Source organism: Patella vulgata, chromosome 9 (genome assembly GCF_932274485.2).
Source record: "Patella vulgata chromosome 9, xgPatVulg1.2, whole genome shotgun sequence".
NCBI classification, from domain to species: Eukaryota; Metazoa; Mollusca; class Gastropoda; family Patellidae; genus Patella; species Patella vulgata.
In genome coordinates, this window is record NC_065887.2 from 28,397,616 (window position 1) to 28,414,326 (window position 16,711).

The 16,711-nt window shown below is 37.9% G+C and overlaps 1 protein-coding gene across 1 annotated transcript; it reads left to right on the forward strand.

Annotated features, from left to right (window-relative positions):
• The first annotated feature begins 1,061 nt into the window (after positions 1-1,061).
• LOC126807692 (fibrinogen-like protein 1) lies at positions 1,062-16,501 on the forward strand. Its single transcript, XM_050532441.1, has 3 exons — positions 1,062-1,202; positions 1,392-1,521; positions 16,497-16,501. The coding sequence occupies exons 1-3, from the start codon at positions 1,062-1,064 to the stop codon at positions 16,499-16,501; spliced, it is 276 nt and encodes a 91-aa protein (XP_050388398.1).
• Positions 16,502-16,711: the final 210 nt, after the last annotated feature.

The window sequence follows — 16,711 nt, forward strand, 5'->3', positions numbered from 1 at the left end:
GTTTGCATTTTTTTTTCTTTGAGGTATAAACAAGTTTGCCAACGATGTTGCAAGGCCTGGATGCCGGTCAGGAATCAATTTTCTTCAGCCACCCTAAAAAAAGTCGTACACAGCTGACATGACATCATCATTACTCGGAAAATGGCGACCGGCCAGTTCATTTTGAAAACAGGTTCTTAGGTTACAAATTTGGCCAAAGAATTATCAGGATTTGCTTTAAAATGGCACAAATTGTCACGTCAGGAATCTGACACGTTTCTGATCCGCTGTCAAGAGCTTAATTGGCACACATCTTACAGAAATTTTTGGCATTCCTAACTCATTGGTGATAATGTGCGCAACCCTTTCATGAGTGATGCCCACACCACTACAATATGTCGATTCGTCAATCGTCGATCAGCCATCACCATGTCATACACCCGGGTATGTTTTCTTGTTGTTGATGGCCTTCCTGGAAGCGGACCATCGCCAAGGCTCGCTCTTCCACGCTTAAATTCCGCAGTCCACTTCTTTACTGTGGAAAAGGAATGGACATCATGCCCTAAAGTGAAGACCGTGTCGGCATATATCTGTGTTTGGGTTAGTCCTTTCAGTTGCAGGTACTTGATGACTGCCCTATTGTAAGTTTTATCCATTTCTGGTGATTTCAATTGGTAGGTTCACAAGATGTTCTGGTACGAAGAACATAATAACACTACAGTTGCAGTTCTTGTTGGTGGCAAAAGTTAGTTTCAACCCAAATGATCTATTCTTTTCAGGCTTAGAATTTTTCAACCAGTCCCCATATGTGTAAAAGTCAATCCTCTAACCGTGTAAATTTCATTACTTTTGTTATCCTTCCACCTCTTTTATCTTGAATTCAATTGTTTATACAAGATGCATTATATAGACCATGCCTGTTCTCCAGTCATATTTATTTATGAATAGAACATTGTCTATATATATTTCAAATTGTTTCACATTGTATTGAGGGCAAACAATGGTCGTATGAAGGAGTTTATTCTTTATTACCAACTTACTCTGAAACACCCTTTAATGTTTTTTGTCAGTTGCAAGGTACTATGGTGATACAAAGACGCCAAGTCGGAAATGTAAACTTCAACCGAAATTGGACTGATTATAAAAACGGCTTCGGTGATATGACCAACGGAGATTTTTGGCTTGGATTACAAAAATTGAAGGAAATATTAAAGAAAGCCTTGGTTACCGGAACATACAAATTGATTAACCTCGCCATTTTAGGTAACGGAACAAAAATTAGGTTGTCTGTTCAGAACTTTTCCATTGAAGATGAAGCTCTGAACTATCAACTGAGACTGACATCAGTTACAATAAATGAAAACAATACACTTGGGAATTGCTACTCACCTCTGAAAAACCAACCATTCAGTACCCCTGATAATGATCAAACATCTTCTGCTGGTGCTTCAATGTTTAACAGTGGATGGTGGTTTAATCATAATTGTTCTGATTGTAATCCAAATGGTCTCTTCACTCCAGGAACTGTCTCCCTAAACAGTAGTCAGTGGTTTTGGAATAATAATGGGTTCAATACGATCCCGGAATATTTTGAGATGAGTTTAAAATATAGAATATAACCATGATGAATTATGACCTTAAAAAGGCGCATATTTACTACCCGTAAATCAGACACTTAATAATTTAATATATATTTTTAAAACGGGGACTTTTCTGTTTGGATTACTGAACGATTATGAAATATATGTTAGTATTTGGTAACTCCACTCCGCATATTTTCTTAGTTCCTGCCAACTGTTGATTGTGAGGAAAGAGTTAGTAAGCAAAAACTGATTGAAACAGCAAACAGAAACTGTCTGAAAACCGATTCGTTATCCAAGTAATAAACCCAATATTGACTGAAAAAAAATCCATTTTGCGGAAAATAAATTGGACAATTATTTATATAGAAATTGTGACCCATTTGGTGGGGAAAATCGAGAGCCAGTGTTAAGCCAGTCTGATCGGTGTTTCTGTGGAAAACGTAGACGCCGGTTTTTATTATTTTGTAATTCGTATCATGTACAGACATCTGCATTACTCAAAACTAATGATCATTTTGTCCCCTAAATATCTACGCTGTATATTTAATTAAACTATCATTCTAAACAATGGTTAATTCTCTCGAGGTCTTGCTAACAATTCTACTTTTCGTCTTCTTAATTGCTTTACGTCCAGCTTTCTGATTTGATGAAAGGGCGAACCTTAGCAACCGATTGTGTTACAAAGAGAAAATTACTGATGAGACGTTTGCGTTCAGTCACTGTTGAATTTTATGTTTGTTGCATCTCCTCAAAATTACCATGCTTTAAACTAAAACGTACAACTTGGATTTGTTTTTACGACAAAATATATAAATATTGTTTTACCAGCTTTACCTACTCTGATTACAGTAGGGTTGGGATTATCTGACTTTTTTGTCCTAGAGGAGTGATTCTAGGGCGAAATCCCGAAGATCGAATATTTTGGCTTTTGGGCACAAACTAGGGTGACCACCCATCCTGCATTTCGCGAGACTGTCCCACAAAATGCTTCCAAGTCCCGTATCCCAAAAACCAGCCAAAATGTCCTGCAATTGCTCACATGGATTATTTCTGTAACAGTAATATGCGTGAATCTAGTCTCCCGATAGTCTATATGAGTATTAGTATACTCAAAATACTGACAGACCCACCACAAATTCCTTTAGAGGGTTTTTTGGTACCACCTTGTAGATGACCTTTCCCTGTACATCATATTGAAAATCCACCGAATTCCACCGGCCTGGTCCCCCCTTGCCACTGGTACAGGACAGAGGGCCTTGGAGAACGTATATTCATTCGGATGAGATGTAAAAGAATCCTTGACAGTTGGATTAGCGCTGGTCTCGGGTAGAATTACTCTCATCTATAGGACACAATATGGCGTATGCCTGTCTTCATTAGCCCAGTCGGACGTTAAACCCTATTTCATTTAACTCAAAGAAATATGTTTTAATGTAATAAACATAAGGAATGGAAAATATTGCTCGCCATACCCATCTCTTGCACTACAACTACAACAACCACTACCACCAGCGCAACCGACAACACCACGGCCGCCACCATGGATGAGACGTAAAAGACAATCAAGTTAAAGTAGCTAAGTCTCTAATCCAGTATCATCCAAAGTCTTACACGCTGAAAACACGAATTATTTGTCAATTCAAATCAACATTGATGTTGTGATCTTACCGGGAAAAGTTAGGCTGCTGATATCCAATATTTTAAGACAAAATAAACATTTTACCATTGGTACACGAATCGTGTACCATAGTGCGTTTCAGCGTCACTTGTAACAAGTGACTAGAAAGAACGAGGCTAGACATATTCCACAACCCATGCTAGAAATTTGCATTCGGTTGAGACTCATGCCGTATTTCGCTGGACATAACTGATTTGAAATTAGAGTCAAAACGGAAACAATTGAATGTAAATCAGTTTATATAGAATCCGATTACATTATTATATGTGTTCAGATCCATTTGGGTCAATTTCTAGGTCCCAAATATTAGCGATTTAGCTCCTTTAAACATACATTATGCAAGAACTATAAAAATTAATTTAAAAATTGGAAAGCGTTGCTAAGTCTCGCATACACCAGTGCGTTGGTTACCATAATGCGCACATCTTGTCGAAACTACAAACAGCGATAACTTGGGCCAGAATAAAGTAATTTAAATGTAATTTTCAGCTCTTTATCTAAATCTTAACTTATGTATCTTTAAATGAATATAATTAATCCATATCTTATATAAATCTTAGTTCTCAGACAATGCATCTTCTAAAATCTCCAACTATTCACTTACAACTTGGAAAACGTGACCGAACGCTATGCATTTCTATTTTATATGCAATGGAAAGCTATTGGAAGACGACGGATGTATCGAATGGTTAGCAGGTGCACGCTGTATAGTAAGGTCTGTCATTGAGTCAACTGGTGTTGTACGTGACAAGGAGTAGGTTCGCCTGTCCAGCCTCGTGGGTTTTCTCCGGGTCCAATGGTTTCCCCCACTGCTAAAGACCCCTACACACAAACAAATTATTGAAATAAATTGAACCATACGTTAGTCCCGAAATGAGCTAGTTTGTGTCAAAAGGACGTTAAACCCCATTTCTCTCATTTATTTTAATCTATAATATATATTTGATTTTATTGAGTATCAATTACATCTGCTTTCGCTTTCTGGTCTGCGAATTATTAAATATTATATATATCTATTGATGCATAACAGAGGATGGTGTAAAGGTATCTTGTATTATTTATTGATATTAAAAAACATTGTGCTCAATCAGGGAAAGTAAAAGATGCATTAGATAAAAGATTTAGATAAAGAGCTGACAGTTCTCGCAATAATAGTTTAAAAAATAGATAATGAAAGGGGAATATGTAGAAAATGTCAGTACTTCATTCTGAGAGGAGTTATCGTCGTTTACAGAATAGTGTAGTTTCGTTTGTCATTGTCGTCGCCGATTTTAGCTTGTGGACCCTATAGAGGTCATAATTTTCATCCGATTTAAAAAAAAAACCGTATTATTATATCACCGTTACACCCTAAGGACGGCTGAGTTTGAATTTCGTGAAAATCGGACCAAAATTGACGGACAAAATGGCCGCCGTTCGTTCTCAAATAGCGTAAAAATATGGTATATCAAGGTTGTGGACCCTATAGAGGTCACAATTTTTAACCGATTTTGTTGAAACTTGACATGTAAGTTTATAACCCAAAGATCTCGGTTCCTTTCGACATTCGCGCATATCGGATCGTAACTTCCTGAATTATGGCCCCTGATTGTACGAAAAATCGCGTTTTTAGCTTGTGGACCCCATAGAGGTCATAATTTTTATCCGATTTAAAAAACGTATTATTATATCACCGTTACACCCTAAGGACAACTGAGTTCAAATTTCGTGAAAATCGGCCCAAAATTGACAGACAAAATGGCCGCCGTTCGTTCTCAAATAGCGTAAGAATATGGTATATCAAGGTTGTGGACCCTATAGAGGTCACAATTTTTATCCGATTTTGTTGAAACTTGAAACGTAAGTTTATAACCCACAGATCTCGGTTCCTTTCGATATTCGTGCATATCGGACCGTAACTTCCTGAATTATGGCCCCTGATTGTACGAAAAATCACTTTCTTTTTAGCTTGTTCTCTATCCATCTCTCCAAAATGTGGGCGTATCCTGCCTGGCAGCCGCTGGTTGAATAAAATAATAAATTTGTTGAAAATCAAAACCCCCGAAGTTCTAGAGAGTTGATTATAGCGGGCCAATCCATAACACGGACATGATGATTGTTCAGAAAGTCCCTTGTCAACCTAGCAGTGTGGGGTCAGACGTTGTCATGCTGGGAAACCATTTGTCGACGGACGCCATGTTAAGCCAGCAATGGAAGCAACACGGGACGAAGGATGGCGTCAACATAATGTTGAGCGTTGAGATTGCCTTGAGCCACCACCAACTGGGACCGGAGGTTGACGTTGATAGCGACCCAAAGCATGACGCCACCTCCCCCCGAAACGATCCCTTTCCAGCACGCAATAGCTGACTGGAACCTGTTCCGCAGATGTTGTACTGTAGTCGGATGTGGCGATCTTGAGCAGCGGTTGTTACAGGTGGCGCTCCAGGTCGGGGTCGATCGGCAACTCTTCCAGTGGCGTGGACGCGTTGTCTGAGGCGAGTAATGGTCGATGGGTGGACATTAATGTGTCTGGCGACGGCTACCTGTGAAACCCCCTGATCCAGCATGCCAATAGCTCTGTTCCTGGTTTTTTTGTGTAAGGCGTGGCATTTTTCCAAAGTGATGAATATTGAAATTTTGATCTGTATTTAAAGGGCCAGAGTTCAGGGAATGCACGTTGAAAACGTGTGACATGGGACTGCTCAAAATCGCGAAAAAAGACAAGTGTTGCGTTTACAGGAACAAAGTTCATTACCGAAAACTGATATTGGGTTCAAACCCAGAACTCCACAAAAAGAGACCCATCACAAGTTTCACCTATGTACCATAAGATAGGAAAGCCCAAGAAAACGTTTTCCAGAAATATTTCCAGAGTATACATGTCGCATTAATTATTTATATAACATTTGAAGTCAAAGGAAAGATCTGCAATACGCAAATTTAGCTCTTAAATAATGTATCATTAACCAGTATAACATCCTTATCCTCAGTTATCATAAATCTCAATAAGTTTCACAACATTCAGCATGATTAAACTTTAGCGATAAAATCTCAATACGTTTCACAACCTTCCGCATGATTTAATTTTAGCGATAAACGATGAATGATAATTTGGCAGCCATTTGATTGTAACATAAAAATTTCATTCAACTTCACGTTTCCATTCAAATGGTTCAGTCACAAGAGTTAATAATTTATATATTTTGTTTGAAAGAAAGGAATATCTACAGCTGCAAAATAAATTGTGTTCATTTTTTTTTAAATGCAAGATGATGTTGATTTCATATATAGCATACGAATACAAAACAAGCTGATATGAATATAATATGACTTGTTGCTATGTATTTATATTTATATTATTCTTTAAGTGACATTTAGTAACTGGCAGATAAATAAGCTATAAACATACTTATGAAAAACAGCTACTGATTTATTTAGGCGACGTTTCGAAGAGTATTCTCTCAATGTTTTCAAGCTAATACAATATAACAAAATTGAAGCAACATATATAGACAAAATTACAATAACAAGGTTGAAACCATACATGGCAACAACAAGATCAAAGGCCTATGACACAATGGGGTTATGATATACTAAAACAAGATAAAAGGGACTAATTAACTTTCTAAAAGCCACTGAGTAGTGGTGATGTGTACATAATCTAAGTGTTGGTGATAGGGATTATTGGTGTTTACACAATAATATATACACTTACATTAAAAAAAAAACAATTGGACGATAAACCCATCTCTCTCTCTCTCTCTCTCTCTCTCTCTCTTTTGACATAACTTATTTATGTAGAATGTACATTTCAGCAAGGTTTGATTACTATTCATCATTTTGAGGCGGACGAATAGCAAAAGTTAAGCAGTCGGTTATGTTATTAGTATGCTACTTCAAGTTTGTATACCTTACGATCTGTAACGATATTCCTATTCCATCCGTGTTTTAAACAACCAACTTGTACTCCCTGTAGTCTTGTACATACCGTCATGTATACCATGCGCGCACGTTTTCGTATGTTACGAAAACATCTACTATGACGTTTTTGACAATACTCAGAAGTGCTACGGCTGCCATCATTGTCGACATCTTGTCGTTAAATCTTGAGTAAATATTGGCGATCAAGCTAACGTTCCTGGAAATCAATCGGCGCGTATTTGTAATGTTCCATTTCCCCACCTAACCTTAGTACTAAAGGGAATTTAAGTAAGAAGTAGAAAACTTGGAAACAAATTTGGAATGCATATGAAGTTGTCTCCAGTCTAAACAGAAAGCCGATTGAAGAACGAGTAGCAACATTTATCACATGTATTGGTGTCGATGTCCTCGAGATCCACAACAGTCTGTCATTTGAGTCAAGTGAAATATTGATAGAATTTTGCAGTTATGAGAAACTCACTGTGCTGGGCAAACAAACATAAGTTACGGACGTCTCCTGCTTAATGAACGCTCACAAGAACAGGATCGAAGTATCGATTACTACCTCTCTTTTTTACGAAATTTAGCTGCAAACAAACGTAATTTACGAACGTTTCCGGTTTAATGAACGCTTACAAGAACAGGATGAAAGTATCGATTCCTACGAAATTTAGCTGCTACCTGTAGCTATGATGTGTTCAAAGATGACCTTTTAAGAGACCGAACAGTCTGCGGAATTAGTAATAATTCTCTACGTCGTAAACTCCTTCAAGAAGCTACCTCACTCTAGATACCTGTATTTCTATGTGTAAAACTGCCAAGGCCACGTCGTCGCACTTGAGGACCATCGTGGGAACAGGTTCTACAGTTGATGACTAAGTTAGTTTCTTTCGAAAGAAGTCAATGTCAAACAACTATTCGGACGTAAAGAAGACATCCTTCTCAGCGCCAAAGAAACAACTTATCACAGATTGCGGCAGAGAGCATGAGCGCGACAGAAAGGAGTGTCCGGATTTTGGTAATAGAAGTAGCAAATGTGACACTGAAAACCATTTTGCTAAAAAATATAAGAAGAGGAAATCTCGTCATCTCAAGAATTTATACCCCAGAAAACAGTCTGATAAACTACTGTCCAAGCTTGAAGCCTCATTTGAAAGCGAAGGGAAAGATTTATTGTTTACAACTTCGAATATTAATGCTGTTGGAAAATCTAAAGACAAAATACAGTATATTTGCAGATATGGTGTTGGATAAAGAAACTGCCCACATGCAGGTTGATAGTGGCGCTTCATGTATTGTATTACCAAGGAATGAACTCCAAGTGAGCAGAAACTTGGACGATAAACCCATCTCTCTCTCTCTCTCTCTCTCTCTCTCTCTCTCTTTTGACATAACTTATTTATGTAGAATGTACATTTCAGCAAGGTTTGATTACTATTCATCATTTTGAGGCGGACGAATAGCAAAAGTTAAGCAGTCGGTTATGTTATTAGTATGCTACTTCAAGTTTGTATACCTTACGATCTGTAACGATATTCCTATTCCATCCGTGTTTTAAACAACCAACTTGTACTCCCTGTAGTCTTGTACATACCGTCATGTATACCATGCGCGCACGTTTTCGTATGTTACGAAAACATCTACTATGACGTTTTTGACAATACTCAGAAGTGCTACGGCTGCCATCATTGTCGACATCTTGTCGTTAAATCTTGAGTAAATATTGGCGATCAAGCTAACGTTCCTGGAAATCAATCGGCGCGTATTTGTAATGTTCCATTTCCCCACCTAACCTTAGTACTAAAGGGAATTTAAGTAAGAAGTAGAAAACTTGGAAACAAATTTGGAATGCATATGAAGTTGTCTCCAGTCTAAACAGAAAGCCGATTGAAGAACGAGTAGCAACATTTATCACATGTATTGGTGTCGATGTCCTCGAGATCCACAACAGTCTGTCATTTGAGTCAAGTGAAATATTGATAGAATTTTGCAGTTATGAGAAACTCACTGTGCTGGGCAAACAAACATAAGTTACGGACGTCTCCTGCTTAATGAACGCTCACAAGAACAGGATCGAAGTATCGATTACTACCTCTCTTTTTTACGAAATTTAGCTGCAAACAAACGTAATTTACGAACGTTTCCGGTTTAATGAACGCTTACAAGAACAGGATGAAAGTATCGATTCCTACGAAATTTAGCTGCTACCTGTAGCTATGATGTGTTCAAAGATGACCTTTTAAGAGACCGAACAGTCTGCGGAATTAGTAATAATTCTCTACGTCGTAAACTCCTTCAAGAAGCTACCTCACTCTAGATACCTGTATTTCTATGTGTAAAACTGCCAAGGCCACGTCGTCGCACTTGAGGACCATCGTGGGAACAGGTTCTACAGTTGATGACTAAGTTAGTTTCTTTCGAAAGAAGTCAATGTCAAACAACTATTCGGACGTAAAGAAGACATCCTTCTCAGCGCCAAAGAAACAACTTATCACAGATTGCGGCAGAGAGCATGAGCGCGACAGAAAGGAGTGTCCGGATTTTGGTAATAGAAGTAGCAAATGTGACACTGAAAACCATTTTGCTAAAAAATATAAGAAGAGGAAATCTCGTCATCTCAAGAATTTATACCCCAGAAAACAGTCTGATAAACTACTGTCCAAGCTTGAAGCCTCATTTGAAAGCGAAGGGAAAGATTTATTGTTTACAACTTCGAATATTAATGCTGTTGGAAAATCTAAAGACAAAATACAGTATATTTGCAGATATGGTGTTGGATAAAGAAACTGCCCACATGCAGGTTGATAGTGGCGCTTCATGTATTGTATTACCAAGGAATGAACTCCAAGTGAGCAGAAACTTGTCACCTATAGTCAGCAGCCAATTCCAGTGCTTGGTAAAGCAATACTGAAGGTAATCAATCCGAAGATGGATGAAGAGTATAAAGTAAAGTTGACGAAACCAATGTACCGCTGTTTAGAGTGAAAGCAACTCCAGGTATGGATCTTATCAGAGTTCAACACAACAACATCCAGACGTCGAGGTCTATAATTAATCACCTATAGATAGCTACTGACGACATACTCACAGAATTTAAAGATGTCTTCAATGGTCTAGGAAAGTTTGGTCCAAAACTACATCTTGACGTAGATAAATCAGTAATTATGCCATCACGTCGAGTTGCATTCGTTTTAAAGAAGCCTCTTAAACAGGAACTTCATGATATGATGGTCAAGGGTATTATAGCTCCAGTACAAGAACCAAATAGTTGGGTCTCAAGTCTTGTTTTTTAAAAAAAAAACATCGACCCACAACCTCTCAATGCAGCGTTAAAGAGATGTCATTACCCGTTACCTGTCATCGAGCTGTCTAAAGTCAAGTTTTGCAATAAAGCTGATCCCTCACAAGGTTTTCTCCAAAAATAATTGGATGACGGGTCGAGTTATCTTACTACTTTTCAAACCCCATGGGGAAGATGCAGATATCTACGTATGCCATTTGGAATTTCGCCAGCTTCCGAGATTTTTCAGCTAGCGCTAGATCAGAACCTAGAAGGGTTACCTGGTATATTCAGATTAGCCGATGACATCGTCACAACTGGCCATGGTGACAGGGTCGATGAATCCACTTCAAACCACTACAAAAACCATAGAAGATTTTTACAGGGATGTCGTGAGAAGAATATTAAGCTAAACCGGGATAAATCTTTCTTAAATTGCAAATAGATTCCATTCTTGGACATTTATTGACCCATGAAGGTCTTAAGTCTGATCCTGCCAAGATTTCTTAATGAATTATCTGAAGTCTGTGAGCCGATCCGATGACTGACTCACAAGCATGTCCCATTTGAGGAACAAGAGATCTCATTTCAAAAGATGAAAGATGCAGTCACTTCTGCTCCTATCCTTAAATACTTTGATTCAGAATCTCCAACTGAGGGTCAAGGTGATGCCTCATCTAAGAGATTGTGATTCGCATTGTTGTAGTGAGATCGACCAATCAACTATTCCAGTCGCACCCTGACCAAGGAAGAGGAAAAGCTTTAATACAGACTATTTCCCAATGTCCGAACCTCAAGTCTAGGAAAGCAAGAGTTTGGGAAACTGTGACTTTAGATATATTGACCTTCAAAAATATGGAATATATGTGCACGGTTGATTACTTTGAAATTGGTCGCCTGTATATAAAAAAGCTGCGTCTAAAGTATGAAGAAAACGAAGAGAATATTCGCCGCTCACGGAGTTCCAGCTCGCTTTTACGGCACTTGCCGTACAACTAAAATAATTTCGACAATGTGCAAGCCAGTATTCCTTTCAACACATTACCAGCTCACCAGAATATGCCCAAAGTAATGGAAAAGCGGAAAATACTCGTGGAAAAGACTCGAGATAATGGTTCAGATCTCTACTCATCACTACTCGACTGTCGAAATACATCAAATACGCCATGTGAATTACTGGCAACTTCACCAACCCTAAGATTATTCAATCGCCGAACTAGAAACACCATACCAACGGCCAGAAAATTGCCAGACGAAATCTCGGTAAAATAGCATGATTGGCCAATGGTCTATCGGTATGCAAAATGCCCGTGACATAATCAGGGAGATAGTATACGCGTCAATTAAATATATCTAGAATAATAGCCGAGAGAGACATGTTATATTTACCAATCAAGTCAATATGACGGCCATAAAACTTTTTAAAGGTTTTTATAAATTTAGTGCGCAACCACTGCAATAATCGCGTTGCTGTGTGTAGAAAGGCCTGCGAAGAAATAGTCCATGGTGTTTTGTGTAGACAGTTCCGTTAAGTGATATATTCAACGTTTAGAGACTTCCATGTACAGATATTCAATGCTTCTTCAGATCTAACGTGGACCCCCCCCCCCCCAATGTAAAAGACCCAGGCATAATGTTATATTAATTTGAGTAATATTAACAACCTGTACAAATGTTGCTGTTGGATCCATTTTTAAAAAGGATACATGTGGAAAAACTGATAAAGGCACCCACACCACCGTCCCATTTATCGTCTTGACAAGTTGTGAGTCGGCTTGAATTTCCCGATGTTCTTCTAGAAAAACAGGATTAAAGTCGGAACCTACTAGTGGTGAGACCACATTTAAGTGTCGACGTATTGTGTCGCTACCTGTTTGTCCATCGACCCGTCCGTCCATCCGTCAACAATTGGGCGTGTACAAATTGCCAATAGAAAGTGGGGAGGGCTGCAAGTGCAAGGAATTCCTTAAAACTAAAACTTAACCATATTTCAAGTCGTATGCTGATAACAAATTCTTCCTTAAATCTAAGGTCTTCTCAGTATGTGTGTCCATATTCATCTTAAGTGCAAGAAATTCCTTAAAATTAAGAATTGCCCATAAAAGCATTCTTATTCCATGTGTTACTTATTGTTTCTTTATGATTGGACTAATCGCCTAGAATCGGTTGGTTCAGCGAGCTTTAGGTATAGAGAAAGGGTTTTTCAGCGGAAGGGTAAATCTCACCGAGGAAGTGCCGTGCAGAGAAAGGACAGAGAGTGAGGTGGCCCCGGGAATCTATTTCAGGGGGAAATCCAATCAAAGAGTGAAATTGGTGTACAGGCTGTCGTACGTGATTTGAATAAAAAATAAAATTAGTTATTACATTTCGCACATTTCTGTGTTCTAGACCCCCTATACTCGAGTCTTGGGGGTTATACAACTAAGGAGTTTTTCTCCGGGCATCGCCAAACTTCTGCACGCCACTACTTTGGGGCATTGAATGATGAACCACATCGTTTTGATAGAGAAGTTATTTTGATTATTACCACTGATTCGATTGATACTGACACCATTCGAAACCATGCCGTTGCTTCATTGCTGCAAGTATTTGTTGCTTTACGATTTTATCCTTACGTTAAATGTCCAGCAAGGGATTGTGCATAGTGTAACAGATACAACAGGCGGATAAACCATTTATCCCTTTCGCCAGAGAAGACGCACGTCGAGCACAATGATATTTCTACGAAATAGCTGGATTTCCAAATGTGGATGGCGATGGTATAGTGGATGGCAGACTACCAATCAAGGTACGTATTTTTTTAGTCAATACATATTCATTTCATGTATAGCAGTGAGACGATCTTCGATCACTACTATAGTCGTCATGTGTCCAAGGGGCACTAACGATTTAAGAATCCTGAAAAATAGTGATATTGGTCGACAGTTTAAACTGAGAGAACAGCATGGCATAATCCTCCTTGGCAGTGGTTACCAATGACATTCATGGTTTTTCCTTATGTTAACCCTGGAACTGATACACAAATGAGGTTTTGATTTTAAAGTAATATTATTGCTGAACTTTCCACGCAATACAGCAGTTTCTTTAATTCTTGTTTTTCCACCGCAGAACAGTTCGGGTGCCTTAATATACTTTCCCTCCTGCTGAGACGATGACAAAGCCTCGGCTGTTACATGTATCTTCATGTATTTCAGCTTAACGTGGTTTTTCCAGTATTAGTATGAGCTATTACCTCTTGTAAAAAGTACACCCACGGGCGAATTTTAAACTAATTGCGTTAATAGCCTGCGTCATTCAAAAATTATTAATACTTCACAAATAACTATTATCAGGTGCTCATTAGACACTTAAACATATACATCTCAGAAAAATACCAATTAGCTTACAAGAAAGGTGTAGACAACATCCTTTATGCTTGATATATTAACCAATTTTAGGTTGATTTTATCTGCACGGTTAAGTATATGCCTACCAGCAGTATTTTGTAAGTAAGCTAATATTGTTTTCTAAATGTATCACTGATGTTCACGGGTTTGATGTGACCTACATCGCCATCGGACTACGTAATAATAAAAAGTCAAACTGTAAAATATATAGATTCAAGAATCTATGATATTAGTTAAAATCCGATATTTTCTGAAGACAGACATGTCTGCCAATAACTCAGCCAGGTAGATAGATTTTAAAAATTTGAGATATGCCATTTTGATATTTAAGTGTTAATATTAGGTGTTCTCAAACGTTGATCAGTGCTTCCAGTGTTTTAGGGACGTCTATTACTGTTGTATTGTCTTTAATTTGGAGTATTGTTCCTGTATAGAAACATTACTTACGGCTGGCCCCCGGATCCATTCACTTATGTGGTATTTGTTGTTTATTTCTTGCAATTTTCTGTCCGCAGGTTTGTCATATTTATTTGCATGTGGTGAGATTCTATTATTATATTTACAAAACAGTTGGGAACTATTATTAAGTTCACAGTTTTATAGCGAAAAGTAAAATTAAACTAATTTGACATTTAAAAAAAATATTTTGTTCTCTGTTTTGTTCTCTAATAGTAAATGCAGGAGAACCGCACCACGCACAAACAACGCGCTGACAAAACCCAGGATACACTGAGATTGCAAGTAATACAACAAATATATTATCAGATCAAGTAAGAGGATTTGCAACCGACCATAAAGTGACCACCGCTCGGTGCAGTTCAGGATCTGTAATAAAGAACAATGGAGGCAGTTCAAGAAAAAGAGACAAATTTTACCAAATTTGTATTGTTTTAGTGTATGGCATGATCGATTATGTGTTTACAAGTTATCTCAGTTAGTGCACGTACATTGAAAACAAAAGCTGTTTATAACTATTCATACTAGCCAAGTCCAATAACTCATGAATTCTGCATACTTTATGCTTCTATTTTAGAATGAATAAACAACCATCATCATTTGCAGAAAATAGATTGTTTGTGGAAACTCGAAAACAAGAACTAATGGGATTCAAGAAACCTAGCGTAAAACGAGTACAAAATTCTGTGCCAGGTGCTGAACTCTTTCGTCCTCGGGATGAAGATGTACTTTTCAACAGAAGTCCGAAGGATTCATGTATACATAGTCCTTTTGAATCCAACAATTGTATTCACGAGGCCATTTTCTTCCACAAAAAGTCACAGAAATCATCCTCGACAAACAGGTAATCATATTATACTATTAACTTATTTGATAATAAGAGACATTCTCTGTTTTTTTTTGTAATAATATGTTATATTTGCTTCAAATGAAACTGTACACGAATTTTATTGCTAAGATTTTCCAGAAATCATGACATCATCCTGAAATTGTACTGTGCACTTTGATCATGGCGTATTTGATTTGTTTGAAAGAAGAATTGCGAAAATTGGTAATGTTAGGATGTTTTGAGAACGCCACCAGCGTAACTCAATCAGGATTCCTTGATAAATCCCGGTATTGTCCAGTGTATGTGTTTGAGTCCTCACACAATATTCACTGGTAGACATAATTAGATGGAGCCACGGTGGCTAAGTGAGTAAGACGTTGGCTCGCTAACCTGGAGGTCCCGTGTTCGATCCCTGCATTGGCCGAGAAATTTCATTGGGATTGTGTGGCGTGGTATCCTCTTGTCAGTGGTGCAGGACAGAGAGCCTGATAAGGGACAACGTACAGTCGTCCAAATATTGGCGTGCACGGAATCCGATAAAAGAGTAGGCTTTAGCGCCGCTGTTTGGACAAAATGTCCCCCATAGCACACTGTATGGTGTATGCCCGGAGCAAGAAACTAGGGCGTTAAGTCCCATTTCATTTCATTTTATAATTAAATTTTAATGTAAAATGTATTTATCATTTTTATACATAACACATTTTTAACATTTTGCAATACCATAAAACCTTCTTTCCCAGCCGCAATATATGCTATTTAGCGATATCTGCCTCCAAATCGCTTTCATTGTAAAATTAGATAACCCCTCATACACCCACTTTTCCAGATAAAGCAACCAAAATTGGTCAGACGTTGGTTTTTGGTGTCTATGTATGGGTTTTTGATACTAAGCTATTCATTGCAACTATAATCAAGTTCACCTAATTTGCATAAATTTAAAATCGCCGCCAAAAGCTCCTTTGTGTTACAATGCTGATATATCATTGTACGTAGGTCTACGCCTATTAAAAATTATTAAATTCCTCAAATCCAAGATGGAGAAGCTATGAACCGCACCACGCACAAACAACGCGCTGACAAAACACAGGATACACTGAGATTGCAAGTAATACAACAAATATATTATCAGATCAAGTAAGAGGATTTGCAACCGACCATAAAGTGGCCACTGCTCGGTGCAGTTCAGGACTCTAAGAAAGAACAATGGAGGCAGTTCAAGAAAAAGAGGCGTATTTTCCCAAATTTGTATTATTTTAGTTTATGGCATGATCGATTATGTGTTTACAAGTTATCTCAGTTAGTGCACGTACATTGAAAACAAAAGCTGTTTATAACTATTCATACTAGCCAAGTCCAATAACTCATGAATTCTGCATGTTTTCAATTATTTCTTCTATTTTAGAATGAAAAAACAACCATCATCAATTGCAGAAAACAGATTGTTTGTGGAAACTTGAGAATGTTTTCAATTATTTCTTCTATTTTAGAATGAATAAACAACCATCATCAATTGCAGAAAACAGATTGTTTGTGGAAACTCGAGAACAAGAACTAATGGGATTCAGGAAACCTAGCGTAAAACGAGGACAAAATTCTGTGCCAGGTGCTGAACTCTTT

What these genes read in the sequence shown, in the direction of transcription:
- LOC126807692 (XM_050532441.1), top strand. Translation starts at nt 1,062, where the DNA reads ATGGTGATACAAAGACGCCAAGTCGGAAATGTAAACTTCAACCGAAAT. An exon ending in AAATATTAAAGAAAGCCTTG is followed by an intron (nt 1,203 to 1,391) that starts GTTACCGGAACA and finishes CAACCATTCAGT; the next exon opens with ACCCCTGATAATGATCAAAC.